Here is a 12786-nt window from a genome sequence, read left to right as displayed (position 1 = left end):
CCCGTTCATAGAGGTACAATAATATAGAGATGACACGGGGGAGCGGCCAAACGACTGAACGAGATGCACTTATGGAAATTTCAGTAGGATTAGCAGAGAAAGCGGTATTATTGCTTGTCCTTGGCATAGTCTCACTTTTTGTTTGTTCCCCACCAAAAATTTAGTATGGTTTATGGTGGGCAACAAATAACCCGACTGAATTACTGTAGATTGTTTTTGGTATCTTCACACACCACAGCAGTGTGCACACAGTGGGAAACAGTGGGCTTTGAATGAATGAATGAATGAATGAATGAATGATGTTTTTGGTATGCTGTCAGGAATGTTAAAACGTGTTTTTAATATTGTCGCCTTGCGTATGTTTTGTCCCTCACGGAGGCACGCGTATATCTCATCTATGTAATACTAGGTCTATGGTCCCGTCCCAACTTTTATAACAATAAAGTATTGCCGATCCTCCCATCGGCGGAAAATACGGGGCGCCCATGGGAACTAGGAGGAAAATTACGGCTCTTGAGGGCTTCTATTATCTACTTACATTTACAGAGACGATATTTATCTATATATAACCGAAAATTGTATAACTACAATCTGCTGTATTCGAACTTCAAGATATTCACAAGAGACGACACGTACTAGATCCATTCTAGATACGTTATTGTTTAGATATCAACTAGTTCTCTTTTGCAGAGCAATTCGGCCAACCAATGTCACTTTTACGTTAGATAGAGTAAGATATCTATTAGATGTGAACTAGATCTCTATATCATATCCTGTGGAAATCGTTCAAGAGTATCTCCAGAATAACGCAAATGTCAAATTTGACAGGTTAGATCTTAAACATTATCGTTATCGTATCTTGGTGATGTCTAAAAGATGTATAGATGTATATTTCACAACCCAAATCGGGCCCAATATATATATAGTTCGAGTTTAACTTTTCATGTTTTATGCGATAAACGGAATGCGTTTGCCGCACACCCGTTTTACATCAATCTAATGACACTAAAGTTTCATTCTATGGAACTTGCTAACTATTTAAACAAAAGTTAGTAAATTCATCATTCAGAGACAATTTCAACATGGCGGTTTGTTTACATAGTTAGCAAGTTCCATAGAATGATACTTTACAAGTTTACATTGCCCACAATCTCTCTGCTTTGCCTTAAGGTTGACTGGTAGAGAATGCTTTTGGCATTAAGTGCGCCTTTTGTACGATTAGTTTTTCTTTCGTGCAATAAAGTTTAAATAAATAAATAAATACATTGTTTCACGCGGTAAAGGCAGCGGTAAACGCATTCCGTTAAACGCAGCATGCGTTCAACGCTGTATTCATGAAACAACCGCGCGCTTAAACGTCATTCTTGATATGTGAATTCGGGTCTCATGCGGAGTGCTCTCTATTACATTCTAGTTAACGCTCGAAACATCAACCAGTAAACCGTCACTTATGTGAGCTATTCGAAACATCGGCCAGAGGGCCTACCGAGATCCACGTTCGACGTGTTGCCTTCCTGTCACACTTACCTACGTACGAATTTACAAGTGCGACAGCGAGGCAATATGTCCAACGTGGTTCGCAGTAGGCCCTCAGATTATTTCATCCCGATATTCGATGCAATTGCGCCACATATGCAGTCCCAATCGCATTCAGAGCACATTTGAATCGCGAATATTGGCAGCTGCTGATTAAATTACAAGCTCGAAATTTCCAAATCAAACATTGCATAGCGTAGCATCTGGAGCAACATTCTTGCTACATAAGTACCAGTTGCGATAGCATTTCTGCGCGAACTGTAGTGGTATCTTGGTCGCACTTTTATCACCTGCCATGCCGTGCGTCACTTTCGCACTTACAAATTTGTTAGAACGTGACAGGCATGGTGACAAATGATAAAGAGCCGACCATCTTAGCTCTACTGTACGGATATGATGGTCGTTCTTGCCTACGTGACAGCGTGATAAAACGGTGTCCGTCACTTTCTATCCCACGGTATTAAAAAGTGTCAGTTATTTTATCACGTGGATAAAGATGGATAAAGCCATCCATAATACGCCGGCTGAACTGGATTAGCTTTTAATTTGTACAGTTTGCAAAAATTTAACAAACCCCTAATCTGACAAGATGCTGAGTGAGGACCTTTTAGCACAAATATTTAATATGTTCTGTTGGTCAGTTTAATGTTATTTTTTGTGCTAATACATATGTCTTGTTCTTAAACTGAAATCAATGTCATATACTAAGAAAAAGTGACCAAGGCCTTCAGTGCCCCAGGCTGGAATCGAACCAGCGTCTTCTGCTATCGCGGTAGGTGCCTGTGCCATTCGGCCCCCGGACTACAGCGCAGAAAATGATAAGTTTCTTCACCAGAGCATTTTAGTTTCCACTTACAATTTTTTTACTATAAGCAATTGTGGGTATAAATGGATTTATTATACAATTTCCATTCTGATATTTGACTCCCCGTCCCATAAACTACCTCGGCAGAAATGAGTGCCTTTCAGCCCTTGGTTAGCAAATTAACTATTATTAAAGAGTTTTAAGATTTGATTTAATATTCGTCGCCCGTTTTCTGCATCATATAGCATCCTACATTGCTGCGCAGCCTAGTCTATTTCTAACGGTAGGTATATTTTAGTCTTTCTGAACTCAGTTTGACATATATTTGAATTATTGACATCTCGCAGCGCATCCATGAAAAATGCGAACGAATAGCCACGAATATTACGAATATTAATTTAATCTTGTATTTCTTAGGTGCGAATACATATTGCGATTACATAATTATGAAACTTTAAGTAGGGATCTTAGCTAGGTACCGTAGTTTACTCTTTCCAGAACTGCTCTCGTAGTTCCTAAGATTAAATGCAGCTACTCACATAGACTCAGAATTTTCACAATTTTCTCATTTCGATATAACACCCCGTATAGGCAGATAAGAGCCCAATCTAAACGTCACAATGATAAGCAACGACAGCCAACACTTGAATGTACTCTGTGCATTATGCTAGAGTGCTCCTGTCGTCACATAGCGAAACTAGAACATTCCATTGACGTATAGATTTGGACGACCGGTCTGGCCTAGTGGGTAGTGACCCTGCCTGTGAAGCCGATGGTCCTGGGTTCTCAGTAAAGGCTTTTATTTGGGTGATAACACAGATACTTGTTCCTGAGTCATGGTTGTTTTCTATATATTTATGTATATAAATATATCGTTGTCTGAGTACCCACAACCACAACACAAGCCTTCTTGAGCTTACTGTGGGACTTAGTCAATCTGTGTAAGAATGTCCTATTATATTTATTTATTATTTATTATATATCTCAGGACTGGCCTTACAGGCAATACGAGTAAGAATGCGACCAGTACAGCGGTGTGACATTACTACAACGCGATTGGTTGATGAGTTCGTATCACGCACGCGATTGGTTGATGAGTTTGCATCACGCGCGCGATTGGTCGCAACTAGTTGCGTTACGCTGCACGATTAGCTCGAATTCGTGAGTGACACCGCTGAACTAGTACCATTTTTAGTGCCCATAACGCCAGTCCTTAGATATAACACGTCAATGGAACGTTCTATCTATGCTGTCTACAATTTCAATATACAGGAAATGTTTACCTACACTTCATTTTACCGCTTCAATAATAGAGTATATTTTTGTCGTACATTCATGTTGGCTTTACAATGTTTCCACTTTCAATATACTCGTACAAGATATTTTCATATTGTAAACGACGTTCTGCCTAGCTGTCTTAGAAGACCTATTTCAAACTGTAAGAATTGAATAGATTGCCTGTAGGTAACTTTGACGTGAATTGTAATATAAGCGTCCACAACCTACCCGTTGTCAAGCAAAAGTAGTTCGCCTAACCCCTAGAACGCTTAGTCTAATATATTTCAATCGATAGTGTGACGGACGTAATACGCGTTTGCGTTAAGTTTCAATTTGTATGGGATTTTTAACAGCGCGCCAAGCGGGATGTTTTGGAAACTCAGTCTCATACAAAATGAAACTTAACGCAAACGCGTACGTCACGTCACGCTATCGAATGAAATTTACACTAGGGGTACAGTCACCTGCATTAATATGTTACTCTTCGAAGGCCGCAAAAATATGTGACACGTTCTTATAGCTCTACAAATAAGATCGTGTCAGATATTTTTGCGGCCTTCGAAGAGTAACATATTATTGCCGGTGACTGTACACTAAGACGTCAAAAATAAAGTAAACCTGACAAGTAGATTTTAAAACAATTTTAACACAGACGCTTTCAGGCCGCTGCAGTAATGTCAGAGCAGTATTGCAGCTGCTGGGGTTGGAAATGGAATGGTACTTTTACGCCGAAGTTTAAAAGGGGGTTTTAAGAGAGAGAAAATAATGTACTTACCAAAGAAAGTTCAACACAAAAAAGCTTAGCCGTCCTGTATACATAGAGCGGCTTTTGTAAAAGTAAGTTGGAACTAGAACTTTTAAATCTGAAGGTGAAAGAATCTGAATTTCCAGGTGTTGCGTATTTACATACAGTATAGTGCCGATACCGATACAGTGTTTTTGAAAGTCAAAGAGCTTGTAGGAATAGCAAAACAAATAATCGTTTTTTTAGCATTAGATAGAAGGTAAACAATCTTGACGTGTCTTTAATATGTAGAAACGCTTTAAAAATTAGTTTATATTAGTTATGTTAGAATTATACTTAAATTATAAGATAAATATTAAATAAATATTATAGGACATTTTTACACTAATTTGCTAAGCCCCGCGGTAAGCTCAAGAAAGCTTGTGTTGTGGGTACTCAGACAACGATATATATAATATATAAATACTTAAATAAATAGAAAAGAACCATGACTCAGGAACAAATATCTGTATCATCATACAAATAAATGCCCTTTTCAGGATTCGAACCCGGGACCATCGGCTTCATAGGCAGGGTCACTACCCACTAGGCCAGACCGGTCGTCAATAACAAAATTTATAAATCTAACATACTTATAAATAATATTTGCTGTAACTTATTTTTCAATGATGATTTTTAATAAAAATACATGTCAAGATCGCTTACCTTCTTTCTAATGCTAAGAAAAACGAACTTATAGAGTCTAGTTAGGCGTGGCTTACTCCATTTCGTCGCTTTGCAACATGTAGCTACAAGTAAATCCGTCCCACACCAATTTTGGTGGCTAGCCGCAATGGTAACATTCCATTTCTAACCGCAGCTGCACTACCGGTACTGAATGCGTCGCTGTCATTGTCAATTTCCATAGTAAAATGTACAGTAATGCAGCTGTCGTTGGAAATGGACTGTCACCTTAAGCCGCGCGTGGCGCTGTCGCCACCTAGCGACCATATCTGTCCTGATCGTAACAGACGCGTTTTGTGAGAATGAGTCTTCTGTACCTAGTACTATTATTTATTCTGTGGTATAGTTTGAACATTGGTAGGTACACTTTTATTCGAAACCTGTATAGTACTCGTATACTGTGAACACTTTAGGCACATACCCGTCCTTGGTCTCTTGAAGTAATAGCCTAGAAACAATTAATTTTGGATGAAAGGAAATTAAATGGGCCATCCAATCAGCAAACAGAAGGTATTGACATATGTCAATATTGTCAACACATCCAACTCGATGGGCCATGGAAGTTCCTCTAATACAGAAAGTATAAGTAATAAATGAATAATTCACATTCACACATAATCCACAAGTTGGCAGTTTCATGTAATAAATAAAACTTATAAACAGGTATTAGGTATACACAATACATGTATGTTGTTATACAGGATGGAACATTTCTAAGGACTGAGCTGAAAGGATAGTGTTATCTAAGTGGTCTACAATCGAGATATATCATAAAGCTAGATTAAAAAGTAAAATGAAATATATTTATATCAGTGACAACCCCACAAAGTTGTTTACATTTTAAATTAACACAATTACATGTCATGTCATTCAATAGGATAATTATATTAATTATACTTGCTAGGGTTGAAACATAAGTCATGCATACAGATTTTTGCACGAATGTTTAACAAACTCTATCTAAAACGGTTAGAAATATATTAATATCTATAATAGTGACTAATCCGTGTGTAGTGCCGTTTTGTCGACTAAATAGTGTTTAGTTTTAAGTTTATAAAATACCTATGCATGTTAGTCTCTAAGGAATTTGTAATATGGGCCTTGTTGCCTGAATTAAATGTCATAATTTAAAAAAAAGTAACTAATAAGTAAAAAATAAAGTAAGTAGCCTAAACAATTCCCCGTTTGCGTAAAAGTCCTTCGTTCTATTCCACCCGGTATATCACCCGAAATATCAGATTTTATTCTTTTGAAAATATATTATACTAAAACTAATACAAAGTTTTTATGTCGTGCAATACGTACGCTGTGGAATGCAATGATGCAAAAAACCACGGCTTATTGATTCGCTTTTGCTTTTTAATAAATATTGTATCAATCAGGCTTTTAAAATACAGGCTACGAGAAGAGAAAAAAACAACTGAACGGTATTGATATTATAAACTGAAAAAGATGTCATATAAGAGTTTTAAATTATTCACGGTTAATAGTTTTAATAGACTTAATTATATCGACCGGGATATGGACAGTGATTACCTTTTGTATTGTTTTTGAGCTCCCGATATTTTGATGCAGTCAGGCTGATAGGTAATTTAAATGTAGGTATTTAATTTAATACCGTTAGGTATATTTTATAGTTCTCAAAAACGGCAAACTTGGGCTGAAATCCGAGAATGCAACTGATATATACTCATATCTGAAATATCAGTAGCGCGAAAATATTTTTCCAAAATTTCACGCACAAAAAAGTAAGCCAAGGTCCAACCCTAAAAAATAAATCCAATTATTTACTGCCAAGTTCCATAATTGAACCAGATTTTAGTTCCTAGGCCACGTATAAAATCTTGAGCTAAATAATGCTTGTATATTACAAAATCTAGGTCCGAATTATTCTACTCAAGATTAAAATTAGCTCAAGCGTACATCCGCAGAATCCGTTTAGGAAAAGCTTTTAATCTGCAAATCTCATAATCTTAAAAAGTGGTTCAGCTTTCTGGAAAGCCTAGAGTACAAAGTACCTACAGACAGTATTTCTTAAAACCAAGTAATAGGATCTTTAGATAAACGCCGTGTTTCCGAGCGGATAATTAAAAGAGCTAAAATAATGATGATAAAGTTTATTAGACAACGTGCAGACATAAAGGAACTTAAAAATTCTGTCTGAAAAAGTAGTCTATATTTAGATACCTGTTTCTGTTCAAAGGAAACTTGCGAGCCAAGTATTATACTTCTGGATCTGTATAAAAAGTACCGTAAAATGAGAGGCTTGTAGGAAATTTTGAGGATACTTTGCTAGTTTTAAGACGGCCACTAAATCGAATCTTGTGTATCTATATTAAAAACAACGAGGCTTTGTGGTTTTGAACGAATGAACATTGTATTTATTTCGAGTTCGAGGAATTATGAATACATAATAATATATTCAAGGTAAAATTTCTGGTCAAAATAATTTAACTAAAAGCTCAATCTTTAGCAATCGTCATAACTCCACATATATAAAGTAAGTATATAAAGTAGATGCCTAAGTGGAGGGTTCCTATTCCTTCCAGATTCAATTTGGTCAGGGACGAACCAAAATGGATAAAAGTCAAAGTGTCACAGATAATGTGATTGACTTAAATTACGAGATGTTGGCTCGCTCTGAAGCTATTCTTGGTAAATAATTTGGTAGCTTTTAGCTTTTTGCATAAAAATCACATTGCGTTCATGACATTGCCAAATGGATAGCCTGCCAGTGAAGATAACTTATGTTATGGGGTAGGTGTACAGTCGCCATCAGATATTTTGGAGCGGCCAAGGCGCTCACAAATATCTAAACACGCCTTTATTCTCAACGCGTTAGAGTGCGTGTTCAGATATTTTTGAGCACATCGACCACTCCGATATATCTGGTGGGGACTGTACATAAATACAGTCATGCTCCTCGCTTTAGAAGATCTACGATCTGATGTTGGGACTTGGGAGTAAGTTTTTATGATTTCATAAAAACCTGCCTAGGGCGAAGTGAACTCGCGGCGTACCTAAGTATTTCATACATCACACAATAATAATTATTAACCCTCAAAGTGGGGCCACTTGTTTACAATTAGTTTATTGACATTATAGGCCACTTTTGGTGCACAGACTTTTTTGCTTTCTAAGTCTTACCTACTTAAATCGTTTCCGTTGCTTCAGTCATTCTATCTATATAGACTCACCTATGGCATGCAGCTTCCTGAGAGGGTCCACGATCGCGAAATACCGGTCCGCTGACAACGCCGTCAGCGTGAACACGGACACGCCGATGCTGACATCCTTCGCCGCCTCCGACACGCGGTCACACCCTACCCTATACTACTCCATCGTTTACAGATGACTCGTCAATGCGATGCAGGATATAGTTATACTGGTTATAGTAACTTTCAAGAAGTTTAAGGCTTCTTTCTAAGTTTTCTATATGGCAACGTACCAATCATATTTGATATCTGTTGTCTGTTGATATTTCACAACAGATTCATTGGAAGGTTTTTTTTGTCAATGAGCGTAACATACATAATTATGATATTGACTAGATAACTGTGCTAGTAACTAGGTATTTTGCTTAGTTTTAAATCGTGATACTATAGCGTTCAGTACGAAAGGTCATCGTTTTCATTGTTTTGGTGTGATTTGATTATTTATTGCTCTTTTGTTTGTACTACTATTTGTAAAAACTTTACTCACCCGTGGCATGCAGCTTCCTGAGCGGGTCCACGATCGCGAAATACCGGTCCGCCGACAACGCCGTCAGCGTGAACACGGACACGCCGATGCTGACATCTTTCGCCGCCTCCGACACGCGGCACACCGTCACGCCCCACGGCCAGGATTCCACCGTGTACACGATCGATGTAAATGGCACGCAGGTTATGATAACGAGGAGATCGGCAAGGGCTAGGGAGAGGATGTACCTGTAAAGAAGAAATTTAGTTTTAAAATTAGGGAGTCTTAGTCATCATATCATAAAATTTGGTCTTTTAAATAATATCTACATGCATTATGAACCATCAGACAAATTATATGTACAGTTAGCAGCAGAAGTTGCTAAGCGGGAGAGGTGTTCAAAATTAACTTGACACGGTCTTATTCTTTTAACAATAAAGTCGCGTCAAGATCATTTTGAACAACTGGCCCGCTTAGCAACTTCTGCCGCTGATTGTACATATACGATGGTAGAAGTAAATCTATAATAAATGTACGGCGTTAAGTAATACCTTATAATTTAAAACTGTTAAAGCCAGATATTAACCGCTGACGCCGACTCCGTTAAATAAAGTACTTATGTATACTATGTATGTATTTTTTTCTTCATATGCAATACCTATATATTTTTTTTGTATTATATCAGTGTTTGCTATGTTACAGTAGTAGGTACGCATGCTGTAAGAAATATTTGGCATAAAATTGAATTTATTTGCAACTTTTTAATAAGATATGGAATGATATTCATTTGACTATCATCGTACTCGTTAGAATATTTATTTTAAAATAATAGTATACGGACACGCTAAAATAAAATACTCAAAAACCGGGCAAGTGCGAGTCGGACTCGCGCACGAAGGGTTCCGTACCAAAATGCAAAAAAAAAAAAACGGAAAAAATGCAAAAAAAAACGGTCACCCATCCAAGTACTGACCCCGCCCGACGTTGCTTAACTTCGGTCAAAAATCACGTTTTTTGTATGGGAGCCCCATTTAAATCTTTATTTTATTTTGTTTTTAGTATTTGTTGTTACAGCGGCAACAGAAATACATCATCTGTGAAAATTTCAACTGTCTAACTATCACGGTTCGTGAGATACAGCCTGGTGACAGACGGACGGACGGACGGACGGACGGACAGCGAAGTCTTAGTAATAGGGTCCCGTTTTACCCTTTGGGTACGGAACCCTAAAAACTAAAACAACCACAACAAATTGAGTCCAGACACAAGATTCAAATGGATTTCCAAAAACAAATGAGTACTTAAGTTAATTGGAAGCCGAATGAGCTGCGTCAGCGAGACAGAAACGGCCGACGGCCGACCTTTGCCATGCCGTGTTACTAATTAGCTTTGACAGCTGACACGGGTTAACATTAACTATGCTCTAACGATGCGCGTACTAAAATAAAGGTCTCAATTTGTATTTTATTATTAACCTTCCTTAAAAAAATACCTGATGTTTACTTGGTTGGTTACTCTCAATTGTCAGAGACAGATTTAATTGCCGCGTGTATATGATATTTGACTGTATTTAAAATAAATTATTTTACACCATGCATGAAATAAAGCACCAGAAGATCAATTGAGGAACGTAGACAGCAGTTATTTTTAGACACAATTTATATTTAAAACCCGAAAAAATATAAAGAGTAAATATAAGAGATAATTTAATTGTGACGTCACATGCCAATCTTTCATAAAAACCCCTTAGGCTCACTTGCACTATCCCACTAACCCGGGGTTAAGCGGTTTAACCGTCAACCCAGTGTCAAATTGTACTGGTAACCATGATAACTCCAGGTTTAACCGGTTAACCCCGGGTTAATGGAATGGTGCAAGTGGGCCTTAGTAGCAAAATCGTTTTGACAGTTTGAAAAAATAAACTTATATGACTACTAGTCAAATACCCTATTGTACTAGGTATCTACTATGTTTCGAAATTAATCATTCTGAAGAGTTCACGTTCTGGTAGATGGTGCTAAATATACATAAAATTATCTAAAATCTATCTAAAATCCATATTACAAAGGGTACTTTTGTACGTACGTATTACCTATTATGACATATTATATTTGACGACCGGTCCGGTCTAGTGGGTGACCCTGCCTGTGAAGCCGATGGTCCTGGGTTCGAATCCCAGTAAGGGCATTTATTTGTGAGATCAAAACATGTATTAAGTAACTACGTCTAAATTAATTTCAAGTAAAACAATCCATATTTATTTGTTTCTAAGTCGTGGATCTTTTCTTCGTACCTATTTAAGTATTTATATATTATATAGTTGCCTGAGTACCCACAAGCCTCATTGGGCTTCGGACTTAGTCAATCTGTGTAAGAATGTCCTATAATATATTTTTTTAATTTTTTTTAATTAATATCTTTTTTACTAGCGTGTAGGTACATACGCAAATAATTTCTCGAACAATATGCAGATTGAAACCCACACACACGAGAGAGAAAATTATGTCGTTGAGTCGGGGACTAATTTAGATGCCGCTGTAGGATAAATTAATTAGTCAGAAGTGCACTCATTGCACAGGATTCATCCTCGACCCTGTGGTTGTCCCACGCGATAACGTAGAAAAGGGATTTGCGAAGAACGCACCGTAAATGCGTCGGTATGCTGATTCGGTCACATTGTGTTTTTTAAAAAACAAATTATAGCCAGCATTCAATGAATGCTGACGCGGTGATGAGAAGCGGTGGTGGCCGAGCGGATATGACGCCCGACTTTCAATCCGGAGGTCGCGAGTTCAAATCCTGGCTCGTACCAATGAGTTTCTCGGAACTTATGTACGAAATATCATATGATATTTACCACTAGCTTTTCGGTGAAGGAAAATATCGTGAGGAAACCTGCATACATTCTACTGAAGAAATTCAAAGGTGTATGTGAAGTCCCCAATCCGCATTGGGCTAGTGTGGGGACTATAGCCCAAGCCCTCTCGCGCATGCAGTGGGACGTATATAGGCTGAATTATTATATTATTTATTATATTCAATGAATGCAGTATGCTACCTTTGGGTATGGTGCTTTACGCAGACTAGTGTCCCATCTCCTCCCCCTGACGCAACCCTCCCTTTTAGCATGAAATATGTCCTGACATGACCGACCCTTATCTGAAGCGTATCAATGACAGTTATGCCTTTTTCAAGTTATACTGTAGTAGTGTACAAGTTATAGTTCTGATTGGTCACTAAAAGTTCGTTAGCATGAAATTCTAAATGTCAAATATCTTGCGCGGCATTACAATATTTGACGCTGTCAAGCTGCGTGAGAACCAAAAAAATATTATATATTTTCTGTCTTTTGGAAACTTCTTTGTATATAGGTATATAGATACCTACCCTATAATATAGACATACATAAAGCAAAAATGTAAGTGATTTGAATTCCATGTCGCTCAAATCAAAATTTAAAAAATAATAGATTGATGCAAGGTTTTGGTTAACTACAGCCGTTGTTTTGTTCAAGATTTCTGTGGGATTTCAGCGAGAATCCCCTTTATTGGGACTAATTATAGTAATTGAGCGTCTGATTAATCACATTAGGATCCGGTGACATTGACGTAGCGGTCGGGTTTAGCATAAATGATAACCCTGGAGCTTAGAAACCTAGAGGACTATTTTTAAGCACTAAGTTATTATAACTATAGAGAAGCCATACGAATATCAACGCTGGTTTATTAATAGCGTTGATATTGGTATGGCTTCTCGTTGGCGTTGGCATTGGTAATAAATTAAATAACTAAGTAATTACTCGTAAGTTTAGTTTTCTATATATTTCATGTGTCAGAGCAGAAGTGACACGTCACTATTAAAAAGTTATTGTTTTTGTATTGATTTGAATGAAATAAGAGTTGCACCAAGAAAAGTCTGCAGCGATATTGATAGCCCATGCAGTGCAAGTGTTACTTATAAGTACGTCATCATTTCATAGAAGTTTGACGTTTAAAGTAACACTTGCACCACGTGGGCT

General features: G+C 37.5%; 1 protein-coding gene across 1 annotated transcript in view; it reads right to left on the bottom strand.

Annotated features, from left to right (window-relative positions):
* The window catches only part of LOC134672595 (neuropeptide CCHamide-1 receptor-like), a 269080-nt gene that overhangs the window by 84582 nt on the left and 171712 nt on the right, over positions 1-12786 (bottom strand). The window contains exon 3 of the mRNA XM_063530546.1: positions 8790-9016. Within this exon, the coding sequence (XP_063386616.1) occupies positions 8790-9016 (227 nt within the window). The remainder of the gene's footprint in view (positions 1-8789; positions 9017-12786) is intronic.

Source organism: Cydia fagiglandana, chromosome 17 (genome assembly GCF_963556715.1).
Source record: "Cydia fagiglandana chromosome 17, ilCydFagi1.1, whole genome shotgun sequence".
Taxonomy (NCBI): domain Eukaryota; kingdom Metazoa; phylum Arthropoda; class Insecta; order Lepidoptera; family Tortricidae; genus Cydia; species Cydia fagiglandana.
The sequence above is the reverse complement of the archived record's forward strand: the minus strand, read 5'-3'. Positions and strand labels throughout refer to the sequence as shown.